This window comes from Leopardus geoffroyi, chromosome D1 (genome assembly GCF_018350155.1).
Source record: "Leopardus geoffroyi isolate Oge1 chromosome D1, O.geoffroyi_Oge1_pat1.0, whole genome shotgun sequence".
Classification (NCBI taxonomy): domain Eukaryota; kingdom Metazoa; phylum Chordata; class Mammalia; order Carnivora; family Felidae; genus Leopardus; species Leopardus geoffroyi.
Genome location: NC_059329.1, coordinates 28,248,087 through 28,275,096, shown reverse-complemented (window position 1 = coordinate 28,275,096; position 27,010 = coordinate 28,248,087). Strand labels below are relative to the sequence as shown.

At 45.9% G+C, this 27,010-nt stretch overlaps 1 protein-coding gene across 2 annotated transcripts in view; it reads right to left on the bottom strand.

Moving 5' to 3' along the window:
- Positions 1-27,010, bottom strand: part of NTM (neurotrimin) — a 948,891-nt gene that overhangs the window by 645,369 nt on the left and 276,512 nt on the right. Inside the window, exon 1 of one of the 2 annotated variants that reach the window (XM_045483497.1) lies at positions 22,821-22,893. The exons of the other annotated variant lie outside the window; for it this stretch is intronic. Within the exon in view, the coding sequence (XP_045339453.1) occupies positions 22,821-22,878 (58 nt within the window). The 5' untranslated portion in view covers positions 22,879-22,893. Of the gene's footprint in view, positions 1-22,820; positions 22,894-27,010 lie in introns of those variants that run through there. 2 annotated transcript variants of the gene reach the window in all.

The following is a 27,010-nucleotide window of genomic DNA, read 5'->3' as shown; positions in this document are numbered from 1 at the left end:
TCTCTCAGGCACACAACTTCCTCTGAGCATGAGGGACCATCTGGACTTAAGAACAAATGAGAAGATGGAAGCAGAACCCCGAGGGAACGTGTCCCAGTGCAAGAGGGAGAAGATTGAAGAACGTGAAGGAATTGGGTTAACTTTCGTTTGTGAGCAGCCTCATGGAGTCAACAGCCGTGCTCCTTAGGGGATCCAGGACAGAAGGGGTGCAGAAAACACATGGAATGGCCGGACAGGGAGAGTGGCTGTTCTCCTTGAGCACTTTCTCCAACAATGGAACATTTCCCATTTTAAAAGCAATTATGTAATGTGACAGCTGCAGTAGCTATAATAAAAGGGTGTCAGAGGAAGCCGTGCTCCTGAAGACAGGGGACGCATTTGGAGGAGGTGGTCACAGGGGCCCTAGGAACATACTCACTCCTACGGTGCAGGCTCAGCCCTGGGAAGCTAGCTGCCTTCAGCTTCAAGGGAGAATCAGAGGTCAGAGCCAAAAGGTGAGAAATGCAAGGCAGACAGAGCCAATAGCAATCCCACCCCAAACTAGAAAAAGGACAGAGATAAGAAAGGGTCTTGATAAAGAAAGAGACAAAGAGGAGGAAGAAAGCAATGTCTTTGAAGAACTCTGATATGAAGAGATATCTGGACAGTCAAATATCTAGAAACCCCAAAACCACCAGCCGGGTCATTCGTGCAAACCCATGGCTCCGGGGTGGGGTGGGAAGGAGAGGAAGGGTGTGCATTCCACATTGCTTCCTTTTTCTGGGCCATGCTCTTACAAGACTCAGAGACCTTGTCCACAGGCCCAAACCACCTTCCTGGCTTCTGTGCTAGACTAGAGCAAGCAGCAAGGATCAAGACTGGATATCAGTGTGTTGCCAAATGGGCAATACCACTTAAAGGTGAGCACAGCCTGCAGGCTGATGGCCCCACCTGCAAATGTCAGGCAGTCTGCCAGCCAACTGTATTGCCTGATATTCCCAAGTTTCATGTTTGGTAATTCCATAAGCTGTGATGGAGCATCGGCTCTGTTGAAACCAACATGGGGACAACTGGTGAGTGCCTAAGGTGTGTGCTACAGAAAGTTGTCCAGAACTTCAGTCTTGGTGTGATCCAGAGCCAAGACTTTTCTGTCTCCCCAAATCCTGGTTTGGCTCTCGGGAAGGAAAAGGGAAAGAGGAGGCTCATTCCAGGTCCCCTGGAAGGTGAAATACTCCTGAATTCCTTAGAGAGCTCTCCAGACTTACATCTCTCACAAGGTCAGCAAATAAATGTAATTCAGAAGGTCAACAAGAGATGTGTGGAACCAGAGCTTATTAGCATTCATCTGCATCTCAATGAAGAACTGAGGTCCTGTTTAAAAAATTGATAATTTCCAGATTCAGATAAAGCCCTTACTTTAGAGTAGGACCTGCTAACAAGCTCTGTGTCGGATGGCTCTATGTCACTGTGCCACCAAAGATGTTTTGAGAAGAGCGGCAGGAACACAGTTATCACACACACACACACACACACACACACACACACACACACACGCATGCACACACACACAGCAATGCCTCTGCAGGTGTTGGAAATTAACTTCCTGATTGTGCCATTTCCTGTCTGTATGACTTTGAATAACATAATCTCTCTGAAACTCTACATCTTCGTCTAGAGATCATAACACCTTTCAGGATTAGTATTAGAATTTGGGCTTTTCCTGGCAAAACATTTGACCCCCAGCAGGTGCTCAGTAAGCTGCCGCCTTTAGGGCCTTTGCAAGCAAGTGCCTAGAGGAGACCCTGTTTGACCCCCAAGAAGGACCCTGAAAGCCACATCTAACTGCACACCAGCATTCCTACCTGGACAGCCCACTTTTATTTTCCTCCATAGCATTTTACAAACATTCAATTGCACTGTGCTATTCTAGCTCCAGGCTGCCTCACTGGTATATTAATAATAAATTATAATATAGTTCATTGGTCTAGCATTTTGCCGTAGTTTACTAAGCACTTTTACCTACCATGTGCCACTTAATTATTACTGGTATAGGAAGCCCTCACTTCAGAGAGAAGGAAGCTGAGGTTAACAGAAGGTGGGTGGCTCACACAAATTGAAATAGCAGAACAGAACTCAAACCATGGGCATCTGTCCCCTGGCACCTGCCACCTCTGACGTAAGTGAAGCAAGCCAGGAAGGCTCGGGCTCTGGGGCCTCTGGCCCTCCAGTTCACAGACGTCCTCCTTTCTGCTAATAATACTCATTAGATATTATGTGCCAGATGCAAAATTATCTGCTGGTGAGTTGAGCAGCATTTGAAAAGCACTCAGCACTGCCAGTCTGTCTGTCATCTTAAAAAATTCAGGCTAAGGCACTGTGGTCGATGAAAGCAGGCTAAAGCAAATTGACAATTGAGTGTAGCTAAGTGGACCAGGTCAGTGGTTGGGGAAAATGTGAGGAACAACAGTGTTTGTACAACTGAGGAAACTTGAACACAGATTGTATACTAGAAAATAGCATTATATCTATGTTAAATTTCCTGGATTTGATCATTGTGGTGGTTATGTAAGAGAATGCCTTGTTCTTAGAAGCTGCATGGCAAATATGGGGGAAATCTGTTCAATACGCTATTCTTGTTATTGTTTTGAAGGTTTTAAATTTTAAAAAAAGTGCTTCAGACAAATTTATCGAGCAAATATATCTCTGATAACTAGTGTGGTGCCTGTAGGCCCATCTTAAAAATTTAATTATAAAAGTCCCGAAAATATGGAATTGTAAGGTCATCTGATTAGGTCTTTTATCTTCTGTTCGCCCCTTTCCCTGTGCTTAGGAGCATGTGCACCCTTCCCCTGTGCACACGAGCATGTACAACTTCCCCTGTGCCTACGAGCATGTGTGCACCCTTCCCCTGTGTGCATGAGCATGTGTGCACCCTTCCCTGTGCGCATGAGTGTGTACATTTTTCCCCTGTGCCCAGAAGCATGTGTGCACCCTTCCCCTGTGTGCACTAGCATGTTCACCTTTCCGCTGTGCACGTGAGCATATGTGCACCGTTCCTATGTGTGCATGAGTGTGTTCACCTTTCCCCCGTGCCCAGGAGCATGTGTGCATCCTTCCCCTGTGTGCACTAACATGTTCACTTTTCCCCTGTGCCCAGGAACACATGTGTACCCTTCCCTGTGTGCACAAGCATGCGCAACTTTTCCCTGTGCCAAGGAGCATGTGCACCTTTCCCCTGTACCCAGGAACACGTGTGCACCCTTCCCTATGTGCATGAGCGTGTGCAACTTTTCCCTGTGCCAAGGAGCATGTGCACCCTTCCCCTGAGCCCACAAGTGTGTGCACCTTTTCCCTGTACTCAGGTGCACGTGTGCACCCTTCCATGTATGCACGAGCATGTACAACTTCTCCTTGTGCTCAGGAGCATGTGTGCACCTGTCCCCTGTGTGCATGAGTATGCGTGCACCCTTTCCCTGTGTGCACGAGTATGTGTGTACCCTTTCCCTGTGTGCAGAAACATGTGTGCACCCTTCCACTGTGAGCACAAGTGTGTGCACCTTTCTCCTGTGCCCAAAAGCATGTGCATCCTTCCCTGTGCTCACAAGCATGTGAACCTTTCCCCTGTGTGAATGAGTGTTTGAGCACACTTCCCATGTACGCACAAGCATGTGCACCTTTCCCCAGTGCCCAGGAACATGTTGCACTCTTCCCAATGTGTGTACGAGCCTATGAAGTTTTCCCCTGTGCCCGGGAGCATGGGTGCATCCTTCCTATGTGTGCATGAGTTGTGTGCACTTTTCCCCTGTACCCATGAGCATGTGTGCACCCTTCCCAATGTGTGCACGAACATGAGTGCACTTTTGCCCTGTGCTCAGGAGCATGTGTGCACCTTTCCCCTGTGTGCATGAGCATGTGCACCTTTCCCTGTGCCCAGGAACATGTGTGCACCCTTCCCCTATGTGCCCCAGCATGTGCACCTTTCCACTATGCCCAGGAGCATGTGTGCACACTTCCCTGTGCACAAGAATGTGTGTACTTTTCCCTTATGCCCAGGAGCATATGTACCCCTTCCCCTGTGTTCACTAGCATGTGCAACATCCCCCTGTGCCCAGGAGCATGTGTGCACCCTTCCCTTGTGCACACGAGGGTGTACACCTTTCCCCCGTGCAAATGAGCATTTGTGCACCCTTCCCCTGTGTGCACTAGCATGTGCACTTTCCCTTGTGCCCAGAAGCATGTGTGCACCCTCTCCTTGTGCACATGAGCATATGCACCTTTCCCCTGTGCAAATGAGCATTTGTGCACCCTTCCCCTGTACGCACAAGCGTGTACACCTTTTCCCTGTGCCCAGGAGCATGTATGCACCCTTTCCCCTGTATGTACCCTTACCCTGTGCGCATGAGCATGTGCACCCTTCCCCTGTGCCCATCAGCATGTGTTCACTGTTCCAGTGTGCCCACAAGCATGTGCAATTTTCCCCTGTGCCCAGGAGCATGTGCGCACCCTTCCCATGTGCACACAAGCGTGTGCACTTTTCCCTGTGCCCAGGAACATGTGCACACCTTTCCCATGTGCACCTTTCCTTTCCTTTGTGTGCACGAGTATGTGCACCTTTCCCCCTGTGCCCAGGGGCATTCGTGCACCCTTCCCCTTGCATGCAGGAGCATGCGCACAGTCTTCCCTTGTGCCCATGAGCGTGCTTGCACCTTTCCCGGTGCCCATGAGTGGGTGCACACCTTTCTCCTGTGCCCTCAAGCAAGTGTGCTTGTGCTCACATACATACACCTCTGGTTTGTAAAAGATAGCCTTTTACTTCTTTTGACACCTCAGACATTTACATTTATTTTATGTTGAACTGATTGTTCCCAAATAATTTAGGTTCACTGGTCTCAGTTTTGCTTTACAGTATCATATAGAAAACATCGCATTCCTTTCCTGCCAAAGTATTTGAAAATACTTGTGTGTTCACAAAATAGACCTTTGAGTCTTCTGAGTCTCCTGTCAAAACTCAAATTCTCCAGAGGAAAATGCCAAGGTTCTTCTTTCAAAATTTGGCTGTTAGTCCTCTCAGGGTGACACAAACCAGCAAGGGCAGGTTTCTAAGATTTAAATCAAGGGACCAATTTCCTCCTCTCCCCTGCCCCTGCACTAAATATTAGGTAATAAAAGATCCTTGCTGACGCGTCTGGGCTGCAGACTGCCGCTCCTCAGGTGAATCAGCCAGAGGTCAGAGGTTTTCCTCTTCCCTAAGAAAAGGACCATCAGAGTAAGAACACTTTGTCTCAGATTTTGAGTAAAGGACACAAAACCACAGCCAATATGCTGGTCAGTGTATCTCTCACTGAAACCAGGCCCCAAATGGAATTTCATCAGGGGCATGACTGTAGCCGGAGGGCTATGACGGGAAATGCACAGGCCCTGGAGCCAGACCTGGGTGTGAATTGTGTCTCCTCCAGCATTTGGTAGTTGTGAGAACTTGAGTGACCCACTTGGCCTCCCCAGGCCTCAGTTTCTTCATCTATTAAAATGACATAGGGGTGCTTGGATGGCTCAGTCGGTTAAGTGCCCAACTTTGACTCAGGTCATGATTTCACAGTTTGTGGGTTCAAGCCCCACGTCAGGCTCTGTGCTCAGATGTGGGATTCTGTGTCTCCCTTTCTTTCTGCCCTTCCCCTGCTCTCTCTCTCTCTCTCAAAAATAAATAAACATTTTTTTTAATGGCATAATAATGGGGTGCCTGCATGGCTCATCTCATGTTCATGAGGTCAAGCCCCACATTGGGATCCACAGTGGGGGTGAAGCCTTCTTAAAAATAAATTGGGAGCCTGGGTGGCTCAGTTGATTAAACATTCAACTCTTGATTTCAGCTCAGGTCATGATCTCATGGTTTGTGAGTTTGAGCCCTATGTCAGGATCTGCACTAACAGTGTGGAGCCTGCTTGGTTCTTTCTCTCCCCCTCTCTCTCTGCCCCTCTTCTGCTCACATTCTCTCTCTCTCTCTCTCTCTCTCTCTCTCTCTCTCTCTCAAAATAAATAAATAAACTTAAAAAATAATAAAATGAGGGGCGCCTGGATGGCTCAGTTGGTTGAGCGTCTGACGACTTCGGCTCAGGTCATGATCTCACAGCTTGTGGGTTCGAGCCCCGCATTGGGCTTTATGCTGACAGCTCAGAGCCTGGATCCTGCTTTGGATTCTGTGTCTCCCTCTCTCTCTGCCCCTAACTCACTCACATTCTGTCTCTCTCAAAAATAAATAAACATTAAAAATAACAATAATAATAAAATGATATAATGCCATCTTCCCTCTAGGGCTGCAATGGAAAAGTAGTAGAAATAAGTGCAAAGTTCCATGGCTCTTAGTAGGCACTCATCAAGTACCAATTATTTATTCATGTGGCCACCATTCCAGAAATGTTATGATGCTGCATTTGGCAAGGGTCTACTCTGTATTTTAGGCTTTGTGGGAAACAAATTAATTTTAATAATAACATCAGTGAAATTGAATCATAGTAATAAAAATTTAAAAATGTGTTGGGAAAACAACCCCTGATGTATTGGGATAGAGCCAAGACAGCCAGTCGACAAACTGTGGCCACCAGATGAGCTACTCTGCAGTTTAATACACTTAATAAAACAGTGTAGCTTCCTGAAATTGCTGTCTTGCTAAACAGAAATATCCCAAGGGTTTAAACAGAAAAGATAAATGACTCTGTTAGCCTCACACAAGTACTGAAGTGTGTATGAGACTGGGGTATCTGGAAGTCCATCTGGCAGAAGAGAGTGGGGCTGGTGGTTGAGGACTGAATCCTGCTCACATGGGTTAAATATCTGAAAAAATGAGAGTCTTGATACAGGGGGTTAATTCAGAAAAAATTTTACTTTTTTTTTTAAATGCCCATCATACTGGGGAGTTTTCTTTTCTAGCAGTAAGTGAGTGAACTGTGTTAAGATTCAGTTGAAGAACTCACCAAACTCCACACCCGAAAAACAAATAATCCAGTGAAGAAATGGGCAGAAAACATGAATAGACACTTCTCTAAAGAAGACATTCAGATGGTCAACAGGCACATGAAAAGATGCTCAGCGTCACTCCTCATCAGGGAAATACAAATCAAAACCACACTCAGATACCACCTCATGCCAGTCAGAGTGGCTAAAATGAACAAATCAGGAGACTATACATGTTGGCAAGGATGTGGAGAAATGAGAACCCTGTTGCACTGTTGGTGGGAATGCAAACTGGTGCAGCCACTCTGGAAAACAATGTGGAGGTTCCTCAAAAAATTAAAAACAGATCTACCCTATGACCCAGCAATAGCACTGCCGGGAATTTAACCAAGGGATACAGGAGTACTGATGCATAGGGGCACTTGTACCCCAATGTTTGTAGCAGCACTTTCAACAATAGCCAAATTATGGAAAGAGCCTAAATGTCCATCAACTGACGAATGGATAAAGAAATTGTGGTTTATATACACAACGGAATACTACGTGGCAATGAGAAAGAATGAAATCTGGCCTTTTGTAGCAACGTGGATGGCAGTGGAAAGTGTTATGCTAAGAGAAATAAGTCATACAGAGAAAGATACATATGTTTTCACTCTTATGTGGATACTGAGAAACTTAACAGAAGACCATGGGGGAGGGGAAGGAAAAAAAATGTTAGAGAGAGAGTGAGCCAAACCATAAGATACTCTTAAAAACTGAGAACAAACTGAGGGTTGATGGGGGGGGGGGGAAGGGAGGGGAGGTTGGGTGATGGGCATTGAGGAGGGCACCTATTGGGAGGAGCACTAGGTGTTGTATGGAAATCAATTTGACAATAAATTTCATATAAAAAATTCAGTTAAAAGGGAAAATGTAAGACCAAATACCACTAACTGTGAGCCCCGCTTTTTGATCCCCGATTCAGAGCCCAGGGTACACTCCTGGGCCTTCTGTGGATGCACATTTTGGAGCTGGAGTGAGTTTAGCTGCCCAATAATCTACATTCCCAGGGGAAGGTCTTCTTTGTCATCAGTTTCGAGAGGCAACCTTACAGGAAGCAGACAGAGAAGCCGGGCTTGGTAATAACAATGGCGACATTCTTGTAACAGCACATAGGAACAATGCAGTCGATTCTGTTACACTGAGCTAACACCAGCTTCATCAGAGCTAGAGAAGGACTGTAATAATAGCACTGAGTGAGTGTAAATGCAATGAGACAATCCCTACAAAGAGTTGCCCCACAAGACTAACATCAGTGATTTGCCAGATATCTGATATTTCAGGGTTCTTCAAGGTCTTCTGGGACTTAACAGAATATCTCAGCTGGAAGAAATCAGAAGCATCGTCCATTTCAAGTTTATCACTTTACAGGCGATAAAACTGAGACCACAAATGCTATGTAGCTGATAAGTCACAAAGACTAAACCAAGCTCATGGATCTAGTTTTATTCCACCTCTATCTACTTCTTCCCTTCTGGAGTGTCAACCAACCCTAGGAGAGACAAAAAAAATGCCTTGTTTAGATAAGGGAGACTTTTATGAACTGCTCTCCTTTTCAATTAGCTGTAATGCATTTTCTGGTTTTAATTCAGGCAGTGCCCAAACTCTTCTGCAACATGCCTGCTTCTCTGGGAAACACAAGATGGTATGTGGCACTGTTTCTTATGGCCGCGAGAGGGCGCCAGTACCCCATGCTAGGACCCTTCATCCAGGCTTACCTGATCGCCCATACAGCATGCGTATATTTATTTTCAATGAGGTCAGGAGTATCAAGGTTGTAAAATAACATATTTTCACTTGTTTTCTTCCTACATCTCAAACATAGCTTTTCTGAAGTCAATTATCTCCCTGAGACGCTATTCTCCCCACCCCCCTTCCTCTTTGCGTTGCCTTTCAACACATCAGAGTCTGACACCAACAGACTGAGAAATGGACTTGGGGGGTGGGGAGCAAAAAGGCAACTTTTTTTTTTCCTCACTGGAGATGTGAAATCCCTGTCTCCCTCTTCTGGCATTTTGATTTAAAAGGCAGTTTGTGATTGTAGGGCCTCTGGTCTCCAGCGCCATAGGAGACAGCACACACAAGGTGTGGGACTGTGATACTGTCCCTGGGGAGTTTCCAGTGAGGGCTGGGAACCACCTGCACAAGTCCTTGCAGTATCATTTCATCGTTTTTCCACCACTGCTTCCGGTGAATGATGCGAGAACATTTCTGGAAAGGTCTCCAGAGAGGAGAAAATTAGGGCTGTGAGTGGCCACTCCCAAAGGGTATCCTGTCAATATCTGAGTACTGTATTTAAATGGAGGCTTTGTCCACAGCGGGGAGACTAGCAGGACAAGAGGATAGGAAGAAACGACATGCATGTTCATGCACACGCACACAACAGGAACAAGTTTTGTAGCACCTACAAAGTGCACAGCTGGAGCCTGGCAGAAGCACATGAGCAGCATCATAACCAAAGAACCATGTGCTGCTTTCAGGACTCCACCCTCCCCGGGACCCCTAGTGCCCAGGTCAACTGCAAACCCCACCCAGTCAGTCGTGTGACTTCAGCCAGCCTTGCGTGAGCACAGACAGCCTGGAAGGATTGTGAGTCACCTTCTGGTCTCATTGCTGCTCTCACAATTCACCACCAAAAATATCAGTGGGCTTCTCTCCCTCTGGTCGTCCCAGCCTTCTCATCTGTTTAGATTTGTTTTATTATTATTATTATTATTATTATTATTATTTTAATGTTTATTTTTGAGATAGTGCAAGCAGGGGAGGGGCAGAGAGAGGGGGACAGAGGATCTGAAGCGGGCTCTGCGCTGACAGGCCAATAGCAGCAAGCCCAATAGTGGGCTTGAACTCATCATGCCCTGATCCAAAGTCTGGAGCTCAACTGACTAAGCCACCCAGGTACCCCCTGTCTAGATTTATTTTTATTATATAAAAATTAGGCTTCTCACAAATAATGCAGTAGCTTCTTACCCCAAAGTATGGTGATCTTCACTGTTCTAAGGGAAAAGTTAATCACAAAGCCTTACTTTTGGGCGCTGGGAAGACGCGGTCAGGGACAGTCTGTATTTCAATTCCATAAACCTGTATTAAGCACTTATTATATCCCTGGAGAACTAAAAACCTAGGTGAAATCATGTCCCTTTCCTGTAGCTGGTAGTCTACACTGCCACCTGATTACCGCCCTCATAGCGCTGCAGGCTCTGGGCTCTGTCAGGGTCCTGGAGGAGGCCTGGGAAGCAGCAGGTCAGAAGAGAAGGAGCAGAAATCCCAGGAAGACTGGACCGAGCAGCTTGAGCAAAGACATGTCACAGCAAGAGTCTTTGGTGCTTGATGGCGGTGGGGGACACAAGCTGTCTGGGGTGTCTACCCAGCGTGGTTTCCTCAGGGTTGCAGAGTGGCATGGCACTCAGGCCAAATTTGGCACATTCGTCTGTCTTGTTAAGTAGCCTCTCGCTTTAAAATAAATGCTGAAAGCCTCTAGATGAGGTGCGTTTGCTCTAGTCCACCACCACCTGCCATCCGCCATCCACCTCCCCCTGGGCGAGCTTTGCTCATCCAAGTTCCCTGCCTGGCTCCTGTAGGTCTTGACGACCCTGTGCTGTTTTCAGGCCTCCCAAATGGAGGGCACAGAGAATGTCCTCTTGATAGCATGCTCCTGGGGCTGCTGAAGGTGAGGGAGGAGGCAAGGCTCCTGTGCCAGCAACACTCAGACAATCTCCTCCTCCCTCTGCCAAGAAGGCCCATCATCCAGGATGCATGGTGTCAGAAAGTCTGGTCCACTCCGAAAACAGACAATTTGTTTAGAAAGAGAGACAGGAATCGGGGCATGTGAGTAAAGCACGGGAAGTGCCCAGCACACGCCTTCACCATCTGCTGCAAGTGGAGGTGCCAGCAGGGGAGCAGCCCAGCCAGCCCAGGGCTTCAAGGACAGGGGCCTCTGCTCCGGAGCCCAGCCACCACCACTGTTGAAGGGCACTGAATTCTCAAGACCCTAAACTTGGCCTTGACCTTCAAAGGGGCCTCAGCTCCCAAACCAAGAAATATCACTGCCTCCACCAGGTTCCCAGGTCCTCATTCTGGAGCAAGCTCTGGTGTCACAGTTCCCTTTGGCATGTTTTTCCTGTGTTTGGTCAACTATGGTTGATTGGCACTTCGTCAACCTTGGGTGACCTGCAGATTGGCACCAGGCCTTAACTTCTTACACCTCTGACCCTTGGCTGATTTTCACAGAGCTCCAAGCCATTTGCCCGCTCTGCTAAGTCACAGGTATGCCCAGTCTGCTGAGGGTGCCCAGGGAGAGGGAGGGTCCTGCCAGGTCCCATCCCACCACTCCCCCAGACACAGAGTTAGCATTGATTTAACCATATTCTCTGCAAAGCCCAGAACTAATAAGGCAAGTGCAAGCAGGAGCTATGAATTAATCCCCTTGAATATGCAGGTAATTTAGATGGAAGGAGACAGGTGCTGCTGGTTCTCCATAAATAAATTGTGCAGTGATGGGCTGGGGGTGGGGGTTAGAATAGAAGCCAGATAGAGCCCTGGGGAGCAGAGGAGGTGGGACTGGCCTTCCAGGCTGATTATGACTCTGCCCAAGGGGGACAGAGATGGCTCCCTGACAGCCATAAAGTTGCTGAGTAGAGAGCATACCTAGAAAGGCAAGAAGCCAAGAGCCACCTAGCATATTCTTGAGCCAAGCCTTCTGTGGAGGAATTCCTAGTACTTTTATATAGACAGCAAACAGGGGAACAAAAAGGTAAGAAGAAGGTGATGAAGGGGAGAAAGCAAGGGGGATGGCACAGGAGGAGGAAGAGAGGGACCTATCAGATGAGGGTGAGCAGCAGGAGGGAGGGGCACCTAATGGGGAGAGCTGAAAGGGAAGGAGCTAAGACCCTGGCATGCATAGGGCCGCCGGGGCCTTGGCATCTAGAATTTAGCTGGTCTACAGCTCTCAGGGAAAGGACTGAGGGGGTTCACAACCACAGGAAGGCTGTCCCACTCCTTACACTGAATGGCTGGGTCTCATTCACCTAGGTCTTTAAAAAAAATTATTTATTTATTTATTCATTCATTCATTCATTCATTTATTAGAGAAGAGAGCAGAAGAGGACAGAGGAAGAGAGAATCTTAAGCAGACTCAGTACTCTATGCGGAGCCTGACCCAGGCTCAGTCCCATGACCCTGGGATTATGACCTGAGCTGAAATCAACAGTCAGACGTTCAGCTGACTGAGACACCTATGTGCCCCATGACTCACCTGCATCCCCAATGGCTCAGGTCCTACACTGGAGCCTACATCACAACATCCCTCCACCTTCCCTGGGAAAAGCAATGGCCAAGTATGAAGAGTAGGCTGTGCCCCTGGGCAGCTCTGCATCAGAACAGTGATACCTCTCTGCCCCGCAGGTCCATCCATGTTGTCTCAAGGGGCAGGATTCCCTTCTTTGTTAAGGCTGAGTAATATCACATTTCAGGTCTACCTACCACATCTTCTTTTTCCAGTCATCCATCTATGGACATTTATGTTGTTTCTACATCTTGGCTGTTGTGAATAGTGCCTCTATGAACATTATGCTAAGTGAAAAAAGCCTGACAAAGAAAGGCAAATCCTGCATGATCATTTGTAAGTGATATCCAAAATAGTTCAAACTCCTGGAAACAGAAAGCAGAATGGTGGGGCAAATAGGAGATGTTGGCCAAAGATACAGTTTCAGTTATGCACAATGAATAAGTCCTGGAGACGTATGAACAGCAAGGTGACTGTAGTTAATGATATGTGTTGTATACTTCCAATCTGCCAAGAAGCTGGATCTTAAGTATTCTCACCACACACAAAGAAAATCATAACTATAGGAGATGATGGCTACATTAATTACCTTGATTCTGGGGATTATTTCACAATGTATTCAAATTCTACATTGTACACCTTAAGTATATATGATTTTTATTTGTCAATTCTACCTTGGTAAAGCTTAAAAGAAAAAGAAAAGGAATCTCAGCTCCCTGACCCTTTGGAGCAACAAGAGACAAGTCAGGGTGGGGAGGAGAAGAGGATAAAGTCTTGGTGATTCTTTCTCAAGCCCCCTCCCTTAGTCCTGGCTGGCCAGGCTCTGTTTCCGTGGTTGCAAGCAGCCCCATGTGGAGCCTCGGTTCCAGGTGGGCAGTGGATGAGCTGCCCAAACACAGTTGAGCCCTGTCCCCCACACAGATTTCCTACCGCACTCCCCAAATGTGAACCAAGTCAATACCACAGCAGAACAAATACAGACATTTGTTCTTCAGGAAAAACAAAAAGAAAAAAAACAAGATTTTGGCAGCACAGTTCCCTCCCCCACTATCTTTTCTGCATTTGGTTCATTTTGTTGAAAACCCAAAAGCCCAGATTGGGCCCAAAGGGAAGAGGCTGGAGAGAGGAGCACTTTTGGGGTGACTTCCGTTATCTCAGAATGATTGCTTAATAGGGGACTCCTTTTAATCGCCTACAAATGAGAAGTCAGAGACAATTAAAATTCATTCCCAATTAATTGTTTTTCCCCTCTTTCATTCCCAAGAGTTGCCATTCAGATAACAAGAGAACCTTCAAAACAAAAGCAGCCAGCAGCCTCCACTTCAATCAGATGCCACCTGGAAGGAGGCTGTGTTTCAGCCCCTCTAACTCAAGCGCCTCTCCCTGCAGCAAATGACTCCCGACCCCCGCGTGGCCATGAGAGAGCTAAAATCTTTGGAAGCTGAGGAACCTCTATGTTGTGAAGTCACGGGCAAGTTTATTACCAGGATGCTGCTGAGTACTTTTTTATAGTTTTTAATTCCGGTTTATTTACTCTCCCGAGTAATGGCCTCAGCAACTACATCTATTACTGATTCAGCCTTCTCTTTAGTTCCGAGCAAAGTCCTCCTCCCTCTCCCCATTTCCCTCCTGGGTGCCTACCAAAATTCCAGTCAACAAACCAGCCTGAGATGACAGAAGCTCAGGAGCCTGGAGGCAGGAGGCCAGGTGCCCCGTCCCCCACCATGTGACATTGGCCGGACTGTAGCTCTGCCCCTGTCTCACCTTCCCCATCCTTATGAAGGAACTGCCTTCAATGTCCCAACAGCCTGCCAGTTCTACACCCTGAGCACTACATTAAATTAAAAAAAAATCAATGCCATCCACTGAACCCTTAAAAGCTGCTAAGTATCTTCTGTGTGCAACCTTACCTATCTTCATAAACAATCCCCTTAACCAGATACCTCCGCTGTTACCAGTGCTCTGATGAAGAAACAAGCCAACTCTTTCAAATATGCAGAGCCAGGATCTGAACTTAGTGGATTCCACAGCCTGACCCCCCCTTACCCTCTGCTTCCTCCATGGTTTTGATCTCTGACCTTTCTTTCAGGATGCTGGAGTTCCTGGCAAAAACCATGGCCTTGTGCTTCCTTTTCTTGATGAAGGGGACATTTCTGTTGAACTCCAGGCCTCACCTGAAACTAATGACCCAGAACGGACCTCTTTGAATAACCAAGTTGGAGGGACAGCTAGGTTGCAGGTTGCAGAGGCCGAGGCCAGGGAATCTGTCTTGGAACAAAATCTGGAGCACACAGCTGGCTTTCACCGGATCAAGAATGGCCCCTTTTGAAAACAGAGCTGATTCCCCTTGCCCCCACCACCACAGAGTCTCCCGGGGGTTAGAGCTCTCACTGAGCCTTGACTTTGTTATTATTATTGTTGCTTGAAATGCCTCGTAATAACCGGGATAGATTTCTTAGGAAACCAAATAATGGGATGCATTCCACCCTGGCTTTATAATTAATGTTTGCATCATTTATCTTTCGTGGAAAGATTATTCTGACTAACGAGGTTCTGGGCCACTAATTCATTACACTGCCTTGTCACTTCCTGCTCCTTCTTATTACCCAGAAATAGACTCATTAGTCAGAGTTCAATGACAGGGAGAAATTGTGTTCGTTAATTTAATTCCCTCACTCATTTCTGGGCCCTATGTTTGTCCAAAATTGGGGATTAGAAGGGGGAAAATTTGTTATCTTAAGTCTTTGCTTCTGTCTCATTTTACCTTCCACCTTACTCCTGTTCAACAAGGAGGGGCCAACACTGCTCAGAAGTGACCACACAGACACTGCCCTTTCTTCAGCTCTCAAGTTTTTGTACTATGTGGGAATCATTAAGGATGTCGGGCATCCCCGATAGCAAATGCCATAGGAGATGCATGAATGGGAGGTGATATGATAAAGTGTGTACTGTCTGGGCTCTGTAGTCAGATAGACATGAGTTCAAATTCTGCCTCATTACGTGGGAACTGTGTGTTCTTAAGATGCTTAACCTGTCTGGGCTGTGGTTTCTCATCCACAAAATAGGAATGCCAATAGCTATCTTTTATGAAGATCAAGGTACATGAAGCACCAGAAGTGTTTTGCACAGTGTGCAATGACAAGAAGTTGAGGGAAAAAAAAGGTGCCCTTGGGAATTAAGCTAATCAAAGCTCACATGAGGGCAGAAAAGGGAATGTCTTCAAGCAGGGTCTCCTAAGCTTGGCTGTATGTGGAAACACCTGAGGAAGCCCAGACCTACCAGAGCATTTGAGTGGAGTCTCTGGGCATGGGGCAAGGACACTAGTGTTTTTAAAAGTTTCCCCAGTGGTTCTAGAAAGAGGTCAGAATTGGGAACTACTCAACGTCTTGAGGTCGGAATGAGCTCCTTCAACCTCAGTTAAGCACAGACAGGAACCTAGCTGTGTCCTTCCTGAAATGGTTGCCCAGAGATATTTCACTCCTGCTCTAACCCTGTTCCAGGAAGGAGTGCGCTGCTGTGGGACAGTGACGTGTCCGAGTCACTGCATGAGCAGAATTGGTACCTATATTGTTCCAGGTGTTGGGCAGACCATGGAGAGCAAAAGCAGCTCCAGTGTCTGCTGTTATGGGGCTACTAGTCTTTTGCCAGGATGCCATCAAATCACCAATGAATGAGTAAGTATAAATCAAGACAAATGCACTGAGGGAAAAGAATTGATCCTGGGGCTGTGACCTAGCTTGGGGACTGGGAAGGCTTTCCCAAGAAAGAGAGACAGAATCCCAAGCGGGTCCCACCTCATCAGCACAGAGCCTAATGCAGGGCTTCAACTCAAGAACTGTGAGACCATGGCTAAGCCAAGATCAAGAGTCAGATACTTAACCAACTGCACCACCCAGATCTCCCAAGGGTCCTCTTCTTTAAAGGAAAAAGGATGACACTCTTAAATTAAGGAATGGTAAGTGAGACAAAGAGGTGGGATGGCAAGAAGGAATAAGCTAAGACCCACTCACCTTCTAGCATTGTGGTTCTAAACCAAGATAATGGCATGATGTGAGAGACCAATCAAAGTTCTCCATCCTGGCTGAGATCCTCTGGTAAGCCCCTAATGGAAAATTACACTGGCCCTAGATATGGTCACCAATGGTGGAGGACGGCTGTATTTCTCAGATATGTTGGGGCAGAAAATATCTGAGAACCTCTACTCTAGATCTTTCCCCACCAAGAAGCTTGTCAATAACTCAGCTTCCAGAATAGTGGATAGCAGCAATCTCTGGAAAGGTATGTCCTCCCCATAGTAAGTTATTCAATCAGAATTCTGGTGTGTCCATCAACTTTTTATGAGTATAATTCTGTGAGTCTGTCACCAAGAAGCTGGCCATGTTCATTGAACTGTTTCTGTCTGTTTGTGGGCCTGAAAAGCCAAGGGCTGTGTCATTGGTGAACACACAATGGGAATGTCAACTAGAACTTCTTGGCTTTCAGTCAGCCTCTGCTTGGAGGTCTGGAGCTTCTCTCATTTCAGGATTTCAGAACTGTGTGTGTTTGCCAAGGATGTTTCTTCATTGTGGGATCAACTGTACATTTAGGCTAGGCAGGAGGAGTCCATTTTAGGCAAAGCTCTATGTCCAAATATGCAGGACATTGGCAGAATAGTTTGTAACCCTGTTCTTCAGTCTTCATGTTCTGGTGTGTTATATTGTCATGGTCACTAATCTTGTCTTCAGTGATGTAAATCATTATAAGGGAATCCTTAGAGTTTGGTCTCAGTGGTTTGTAACCGTGCATTTCAGTGAAATAGAGGAACACCTACAGATGGTTGGAGATGAGGCAGCCCAGGAAAGGAAGTCTGGACCTCTCATGAGTGGGCACCCAAAGCAGTCCTTATCCCCAAGCCAGTAAGGCTTAGTGCTGACAAATATCAGTCAGGGCAGGTAGGAAGTACAGGACTTCACCTGGCCAGCAGGTTGCTGACTTCAACAGCTCCAGCACAGAGTTCTGAGAACAGACTTGTCTTCAATAACCAGGAGAAAAAAATGACTAGGTCAAATGAAGTACACTGGATGAGCATTTAGCATAATACCTGGTGCACACTGAAAATCACATTTTTTCTGGGACACCTGGGTGGCTCAGTTGATTGGCATCCGACTCTTGCTTTTGGCTCAGGTTATGATCTCACGGTCATGGGTCTGTGCCCCACGTTGGGCTCTGCACTGAGTGTGGAGCCTGCTTGGGATTCTCTCTCCCCTTCTCGATCTGCCCCTCACCCATTCCCTCACTCTCTTTCTCTCTCTCAAAATAAATATTTTTTTTTTTTTAATTTTTTTTTTTAACGTTTATTTATTTTTGAGACAGAGAGAGACAGAGCATGAATGGGGGAGGGTCAGGGAGAGAGGGAGACACAGAATCCGAAACAGGCTCCAGGCTCCGAGCAGCCAGCACAGAGCCCGACGCGGGGCTCGAACTCACATACCGCGAGATCGTGACCTGAGCCGAAGTCGGACGCTTAACCGACTGAGCCACCCAGGCGCCCCATCAAAATAAATATTTTTTAAAGTCACATTTATTCCTATGTTATTAAGAGAAATAGTAAGAGTTAGAAAACTAGATATTGAACAGAGTCTGACAATATTTGTTATTCATTATCTCAATTAATTCTCACAATATAGTGAGATATATATCATACCCATTGTACAGGTAAGGAAATTTAGGATCCAAATGGTAACTTGCCAAAGAACAAGCAAAACATGGCAGTGCAAAGATTGGACATGCAAGCCTGTTTTCTTTCTGTAGCCCACTGGAGCCTCTGCATGTTCCCAGACACTCGTGCTTATCGCAATGAACTCACTGTGACTCTGTTAGTCTGCACAAGATGTCATAACAAAGCATAGCAGACTGGGAGATTTAAACAACAGAAGCTTATTGTCTCTTAGTTCTGGAGCCTAGAAGTCTAAGATCAAGGTGTCTGGAAGGTTGGTTTCATTCTGAAGCTTCTCTCTTTGGCTTATTAATGGTCATGTTTTCTTTGTGTCCTTACATGGTCTTTCCTCTGCGTGTGTCTGTGTCCAAATCTCTTCTTATAAAGACACCAATCAGAAGACCCACACCTATGACCTTACTTTCCCCTTATTACCTCCTTAAAGGTTTTTTCTTCAAATACAGTCACATTCTATGGTACTGGAGTAAGGGCTTCACCATATGTATTTTGGAGGGGACACAAATCGGCTCCCAAACAGTGTCCTAGTAGTTTAGATAAAGCCCTTTATCCTTCATTTGCCATGGGATCTATATTGGCTTTTCACATCAATGTAATCACTGTGTACCTGAAATATTTTTCACCCTTCAGTACAAAAAAAAAAAAAAAAAAAAAAAAAAGGCTTTACCATGAATGGTTGGGAAAATGTCAGGATTAAGATAACTCACTCCAGAGATGAGGTGTAGAAAGGATGGGTAAGACAAAGCAGCTGTCAGTCTTAAGAGGAGATCCCTTCTTAATTTCCCTGAGGGACAGGAGGGAATGTGTGAACGCCACTGGCAAACACAGGAAGCACTTAGAGAGTAGTGTTCCCAGCTGCCTGTGGTGCACCCAGACATTGTCCACAGAAAGTAGCTACATGGGTTCTGTCCCCAGTGCTGAAGAAATACATGAAGGGCATCAGTTATGGGAGCTTCAAGTAAGCCACACAAGCTCCAAGGATGTGCTGAGTGCTCCTAGTTACTTTGTTCAGCTTCTCTCCTTTGAATCGGCCATTAAGGGTTGGTAAGCAATGTAAAAGAGTGGCTTTTCAATGTTGCTGGTGAAAAAAAAATGTTGAAATCATAAAGAATAAGAGAGCAATAATCACCTTCTCACTAACTACATTTGATAACCTTTGGTCTTTGGGGATAATGAATTACATCTCAAATCCACTTGGTTTTGGTTGTTCTAGTAACCTGATCAAATTCACAAATACCAAGAAGCAACATGGGAATGGAAATGTGTGGCCTGCATTGTTCATTTGGTGCTGGGCACCTGGGAGTAGGCAAGTGGGGAGAGAGGCAGTGTCATTTCCTGGGGCCTGCACGGTTCTGAGTGATTGGCAGGCTCACTTTGCTCTCCCCTAGGCCTGGTATTGAAAGGAAGAGAAGACTCAGAAAGCTGCCAAGACTATTCCTTACTTTTGGCAAAGATTCTAGGCCTCGTCAGAAAAATCAAGAACTGACTTAGAGATTTGGGGAGGCCGGAGTGAGAGGGGTCATTGGGTAATGACAGTAAGAGCTTTCTTAGATACTATTCTCTGAGTTGGTCTCCTAGTAAGCTTATGAAACAGTATTATACTTCCTATGTCTTTGTCATGATGTAAGAGGCTCAAAGAATTAAATCAATTGCCTCAGGACACAAAGCAAATTCATGGCACATGCAGGCCTCAAACCCAAGTCTTTCTAGGCCCTCACCCAGTTCTTCTTCATCTGCCTTTGCTGGATGCTCCATAGCACAGTCCAGAGGCTGCCTTCATGACCAGGAGTTTGGTTGATTGAAACAGCTAGACAGGAGCAATCCCAGCATGGTTGAACAACTTCCCTTCCCTGTTACCTTCTGCTCTTCTGAGATAATACAGGCAGTATGGGTGGGAGACAAGAGAATAAGAGCAGGGGTATCAGAGTAGGAGACATACACATTCAAATTCAGGCTTCAAGATCAAGCAACCTTGGGCAAATCATCTCATTTCGTTAAGCCTTAACTTCCTTGTTTATAAAAAGAGGATGATAAAACCAACATCACAGGATTGTTTTGAAAACAAAATATGTGTGAATGTGTGTGGATCTGTGTGTGTGTGTGTGTGTGTGTGTGTGTGTGTGTTGGTTAGCATGGTATCTAAAACTCAGTAAAGGTTAGTTTTAAAGAAATATAGCAAAATGTTCCTTGCCTGAAGAGTGAGAATTTCAGCAGTCTCCAAAGCAGGCTTTGCGGGGGTGGGAGAAGGCTGGGCTTGTGGAATTCGATAAGTCCTTTGTTTCAGTCTGTAGTAGCTTGTGCTCACTGCCACTTCCTGAAACCCAGTGATCCTAGTGCCCAAGAAACACGAATTCTATCAGACAGTCTGGCCCTCTGCCCAGGCCAGAACTGGTACAGACAGAAGGGTCAGGGAAGGCCATAGAACCCAGAGAGGAGAGAAAAACAGAGGAAGGAAGATCAATGTTGGACCCCACATGATTAACTGTGCCAACCTGGGGCATTGAAACTGGGGAAACTGCCAGATTGATGGATTCCAAGGCAAATGAAGAGCCTGGTGCTTTCAGCATCCAAGCTGTGAAGTGAAACACAGTGGCTGGGCAAGGCATTTGATAGAAGGGGGGGGGGGGGGGCGGGGAATGAAACAGATCATCCTTGTACTTGTCTTGGGAAACAATAGTGAGAAGGCAGATCTGATTCTGAGAAAGGTCTTTGCTCCTTGTCACCTTTCAACAGCAAAACCACAGCTTTGTGTGTTTGCATCTAAAAATATGCATTTGTGTTGTATGAGTACTTGCAAGTGGTGGTGTGTTTTGGGATATATGAGTGTGCAAGCTCTACCCATTTGTCCTCCTGTTCCACGGGGCACAGTGATCCTGGAGAATGTGTTGTTGGTAAGGTAGGTGCAAATAGAATTTTATTCTCATAGTTTGAGAATTGCAGTGTACTAAAACTATCCAGACATGCCCATGTACTTGCCTATATACTCTGTGGAAATTTTTTCATGTAAAATTAACATATACTCTGTTACCTCCTTATTAATAGGAAATTCCAAAGCATCCATTCCCATCTATTACAATAACCTGGGCCTGGCAATGCCCCGACCTCTGAGCTGACAGGGCATGCTGTGGTGTCCAAAGGAGAAGCCCTGGAGAGAATGCTACCCCTCCCCTCACCATCCAGCTCCTTATTTGAAGACAAGGAACAAATTGTATTGCAGCTTTATTCTGTTGATGAATTCTAAAAAATTATGAATCTTCCAACTAAATCAAGGACTCAATCAACCTCGATCCAAAGGTAGCAAAGAGAAACCTGCAGTTGATAATAAAGGGGCTACAGAAAGCCCTATGGCTAAGACCCCTATCTCCTTGGGTCCCATTGGGCAAAATTATCAGATTGCCTCTTGGTTGCAGGTTTTCTTCATTTTCAAAGCAGGCTGGGATGCGTGCAGAGCTCTTGCTTGGACTGGGACCCAGATAGATGGCAGTTAATTCCCTCCATTTTGCAGGGCCAGTAAGAAGAAGCATCCCCAGTCCTGTCTGAAGCCATGGAAATATAATAGGAGTCACCACATATTCCGTGAAAATATAATAAAAGACCCCAAGCTTGGGATATGACATCATGAAAAGAGATTAAAGAGAGGTTTTGTGATTTTCCAAACACAATGAACTTTCTCCCATTTCAGAGGAGAAAGTTGGGTTTTGAGCTTTTTTCCCTCTTTGTTGAAATTGAGGAAAAGAGAATTTAAGGAATATGTGTGTATGCGAATTTTAGAAATGGAATTAAACACCTTTAATAACAATTCTGGTATTTTTTCCTCTTTTTAAAATTCCTAATGTCTACAGATTTGCCTCTTTTGTGTGGGTGAGATCTTCTCTGAGGTCTTTGGCACAGATTGAAGTTGTTTCTATCTTTCCCCCCTTCCTACCGACCCATCCTCCAATTAATTGTTTATGTCCCTTAATAGGACAGAAGAGAGGGCACATTTTAAATATTTTTTATAGAATGGAGTTTTATGTTCCCAGTCTAGATTTATAGACTGTTAAATAGAATGTTTTACATTTGTTTCTCTTTCTCAAAGAAAATAACAAATACTTGTGGGCAGAGCCATCAGTCAATTACTTCAGGGGATCTTCTGCAAATGACAGGAAAAATAAAAGCACCTCTGCCTCACTCTTAAGGGAGAGCAATGGAATTTCAGAATAGTGGAAAACCCAAATTACTCTTGAACTTCAAAATGGCTTCCTTGAATGACCAAGAAGAAGTAAGGACACTATAAGGACAAATTAGCCTCTAGATTTAGAAAGCCACTCTTGCTTCACACTAAGGAGGAACTAAGTGGTATTTTAGCCTTAGTGACCAGGCAGGCACAGAAAAGTACACCCACAACAATTAGACACACCTTAACATTAAGTAAATGATTGTTAATGTACCAGAGGACCTCCATTTCCCCACAAATTCCACAGATCTCCTTTCTGTCCAAAAATTGCCATACCATTTGTAGTCAGATTGTGACAGAAATGATCATCTTCCAATTCCTAATGTTCCAAAGTTTTACTTCGGCCTCTCCAGCTGTAAACACATTTTTCCCCTACTTCCTCTACTGGCAACGCACAGCCAAGTAGCTGAATCATCACATCAGACACAAAAGTCCAACTCATTTTAGAATCAAAACTTCACCAGAGAAAAACCCCTTGGAGACCGACCTCTTTCCAAGAGCAAAGGTGTCTCCCATCTCAAAAGCCACAACCATGACCGGGACCTCTCGTCCTCAGGAAAGGCATTCACCACAGACTCTGGGGGACAAGCCTCCCCCTCGCCTGTCTGTGCAAAGGGATGATGAATTCAGTGGGCACCTACCTTTGCTGCCCCTCGACTGCCACCTCTTCCCACCTTCCCCGTTTCTTTTTCCGCTCATTTTTTTTTCCACTTTAAAAACATCCAACTTTGCCTTGGGGATGAGCAGAATGAAATGTCACTTACCTATAAAAAGAGAGACAGAAGAGAAAGCCATGCATCACATTACATACAAGTTCTTTGAAATCAAGGCCAGCTTCTGACTTTGAAACTGTAACAATGAGTGAATATTATCTTTTCATCCTACCTTTCTATATTTAATGAAACGCGAGATTTTGCAAGAAGCCCATCCCCAGGGCCCATCCTCCCCTTCATGATTTTCTTTTTGTTTTGTGGCCGCTTGCTGCCCCTCTCCTCCACCCTCACCTCCCACTGCTTGCTCCCTCTCTTCATTGAGGAAAGGTCAGGAAGGAACTGGGGAGATGCAGACCTTATACACCAGGGGGGGACTTCAGGCATGGGCACTGAAGTTGTGAGGTGTGTGGAGCCTCTTTTCTCTCAAGCAGGGACTTGGTGACCTGGGGTCGAAGCTGATCATTGCCTATTCAGGAGGGAGGTCGCAGTCCCCACAGGGTGACTCTCCATCTGCAGCTCTGGGACCTTTTCAAATGGCCCAGGTTCTGAGACTTTCTCCTCTCTCTCCCTCTCCTGGCTCGCCATCACTCCTCCTTGTCGGAATGAACTCGTGTAAGGTTTCTATCCCCTGCTTTGTCACACAGCATCCATGGTGTCACCTTAGTACTACTCGCAGTTCAGATCTGCTTCTACAGAATTTGCTTACGGCCAGTGTGAATGGCCTGGGTCATTTTCTCTCTCCCCTGCTTCAAAGTGGGATCCAATTTGGTCCATGTTTGTTCTAGGAGACCCTCTGTCTGAGAACGGCAGGATGGTGGATCCACAGCTTACTGGGTTTCTGATCTCAAAGGCTCATGTTCTTTACACCACAGGCTCCCCACAGCCCTGTGGGTCCCCCACGTCCCTCTGCCACAGGGGAAGCTGGGCTTCAGCCTTCTGCTTCAAGAACAGCCCCTCACAGTCCCCTAATGTGCTAAATAGTTTAAAATCGATTTCAGTGGCCTGCCAGTATCTTTTTCTTTTTATGCCTGAATAACTCAGCTCTTTTTAGCCTCTTCTTGGAGATTTCAGTTTTGTGTTTTTTTCTGCCCCAAGCTTCTCTGAGAACCTCTGTGGAGGACACCCCAGAGCTGAAGGTTGTTGAATTGAAAAATAACCACGTGTCCCCCATATGACCAGGTTTAATACTATACCCCCCCCAAAGAGATGCTGGCTTAGGATGCTCCGCCAAAAATGGAATCGTGGTCAAATATTTTCAGGAAAGTCTGCCTCCTTCTTCTCCTCTTGGAGATTTATGACCACATTCTGATATTAAAAACTAGGAGACTGTCCATAGTGAAAGGCCATGCTTAGGCTTTTCCTGAAATGATTTTACTCAGATATTCTTCTTCTTGCACACGAGTTAAAGCCCCCTACTTCAGAAGGATGGCTCTGTCCCTGCTGTTTTGTATGGATCTTATACTAAGGGTAACTGATTTGGTCTTATCACAGTCTGTGGCCAGGGGATCCTGGGAGTGATATGCAGCTCCCCGACATGCCCTGTGGGAAACCAGGCCCAGCATCCCAGGCTCTGGTTTGTCCCTGCCTCTCACCCAATGCAAAGAGTCCCCTTGCTGGGTCACCAGCAGCTGCTTCTGTGAGCTGGGGAGACTTCTAAACACCCTGCATACACCACTGGGATGCTGCAAGGCTGAGTGATACTTTAAATGTGCTTTGTAAACTATAAAGAGCAAATAGTTTTAAGGCTGTGGTGTTCGGCACTGCTGTCCTTGGGCTGCACTCGTGGAGAGAGACTGAGAACACTGGGTTTCAGCTGCCCAGGGCAGCTGGTGAGGAATGTGTGACTTTTGTTTTCCCCAGTGAATGAGAAGGCAGGAGCTAGTGTGCCTTGATTACTTCCCCTCCTCTGAGCCCTGAGGGAGGGAATTGATCTTGTAGGCTTTTTTCCATCTTTAATATCTATGCCTACGAGTTTCCCTCTGTTGCACAGGAATGATTTCTCTGCCTTCTCAGTGTTTACACCTTTCAAAGCTTGTAATCCTGTTCCATCTCTGCTCTGCCGCTTTGCAGCTGGGCAAGTTTCTCAGTAGACCAAGAACCTGTACATGGGGGCAGGAAAGAGAGAGGTGTTGAATCAGATCTGGAGGGAACGGTGTCTGTCTGCCTCCATTATCACTTTTTTTTAATGTTTATTTATTTTTTGAGAGACAGCAAGAGCTCATGAAAGTAGGAGAGGGGCAGAGAGAGGGGGACGGAGGATCCAAAGCAAGTTCTGTGCTGACAGCCGCAGACCTGATATGGGGCTCGAACTTGCGAACTGTGAGATAATGACCTGAGCCGAAGCCCTAGGGAAGCTCAACTGACTGAGCCACCCTGGCACTCCTCCATTATCACTTTTAAGGAGGAACAAATAAGCATTACAATAATGGCTTGTCAATGTAGGTGAATTAACTGCAACCCTTGGACGAATTGGGGGGTGAGTATGTGTGGGAAATCTCTGTAGTTTCTGCTCAATTTTGTTAAATCCTAAGACTGCTCTAAAAATTAGAGTTTATTAATTAAAAAAGTCACACTCCTTAGGTTTTCATTTTTTCAAGAAAATATTCTTGATTACGATGTATGTGCAAGGCCCAGAATGATTTCCAACAGAACAGGGGAATTCTGGGGGATGACGGCATGTTCTTTGTACCGTCCCCACAGTAGTCTTCACAGTGCCTTTTTCTGGCCCACGTGGAGGGCATGAGAAAATGGGACTCGAGTCTCAACCCTGGGAGAACTTAAAACCTTCAAGAGAAGAGAGGAATATAGAAAGTTTGGGAAATACTCAGAGAGGCAGAAATGCTGGCCCATGTGTTCCTCCCCCTCATCTTCGGGAATCATATCTAACATTTAAGCCCAGCTTCCGTGCTATGCCCTCTGATGCTGGCTCACCTCACAGTGCTTGACTTTCTCTGCACCAAACTGCTTGCTGCTTGCAGTGGCTTTTAGCACTTCTTCTCTTGGGCCATTTATGAGAGACCTGTTGTTTCTCCTCTACCACATTGTGGCTTTGCAAACTTGGCCACACCTAGCCCAGACTTTACTGCAAAATGAGTTATAAGAAAACTTTAGGTTTCCAGACCTTTGGAATTTGGAATTGCAGATAAGAAATTGTGGATCTCTGTAGACTAGATACTGTCATGGCTCTGGGACTGCAGAGATGAAAGCTATGATCCCTGCCTTTTTCGAGTCTAGAGGGAAAACAGACGAGGAGTCGCTGAGTCATAATATGACATCAGAGCTGACAGGACAGGGGCAGTCGCAGGGTGCTATTGGAGGACAGGGCACCCGTATCTTTCATTTGGGTGCTGAGAATAATATAAAAGAAAAAAAAAACCTGGAATTCCATGGAGACTATCAGGGAACACTTCAAAGAAGACGCTGGCCCTTTTTCAGCTGTTCCCACTGCAATGCTGCATTAAAAATCTGCTGACCACCTTCTGTCCCCCATATTTCCAAGGTAAGGACAAGATGGCCTTTGGTTAGTCCCTGCTTGCACTGCAGAGCACCTCTGCCATGGAATTCTTGAAGCTGACATGTCCGCAGGCGGGGGTCAGATGCCCACCTTTGTGAAGAGCTGGGAACCCAGACAGGAACTCACTCTGCAGATGAGGCTGACTTAACATTCAGTGCCCACTCAAGGCACTACAAGCCCTATCCATTCCGTTGTTTTTGTTGTTGTTGTTGTTGTTGTTGTTGTTTGGCTGCTCTTTATAGGGCCATTGTAAAACTGCAAGAAGTGACAGCCTAACTGTGTAAAATGATTTTAACTGAAGAGGCTCTACTTCTCTAGATCTCCATTCCTGACTATAACAGTGAGCATGAAGTATGGCCAGGTAACCCATTCAGTCCCACAGCCAGGAAATCTCCTAAGCCTTTGAGATTAAGAAAGGATGCCCATCATAGAGCACAGAGGACTCAGCAAATTTGAAATGTACACATCAAAATGTAGTTCAAGTACTTTCATAGAAGTTTGTCATCTTCCAGGAGAAGGGTTTATGTATATCTATATATCTATATCAACTATATCTATACCTATGTTGATATTTATCTACATCCAATGTGGGGCATGACCCCAA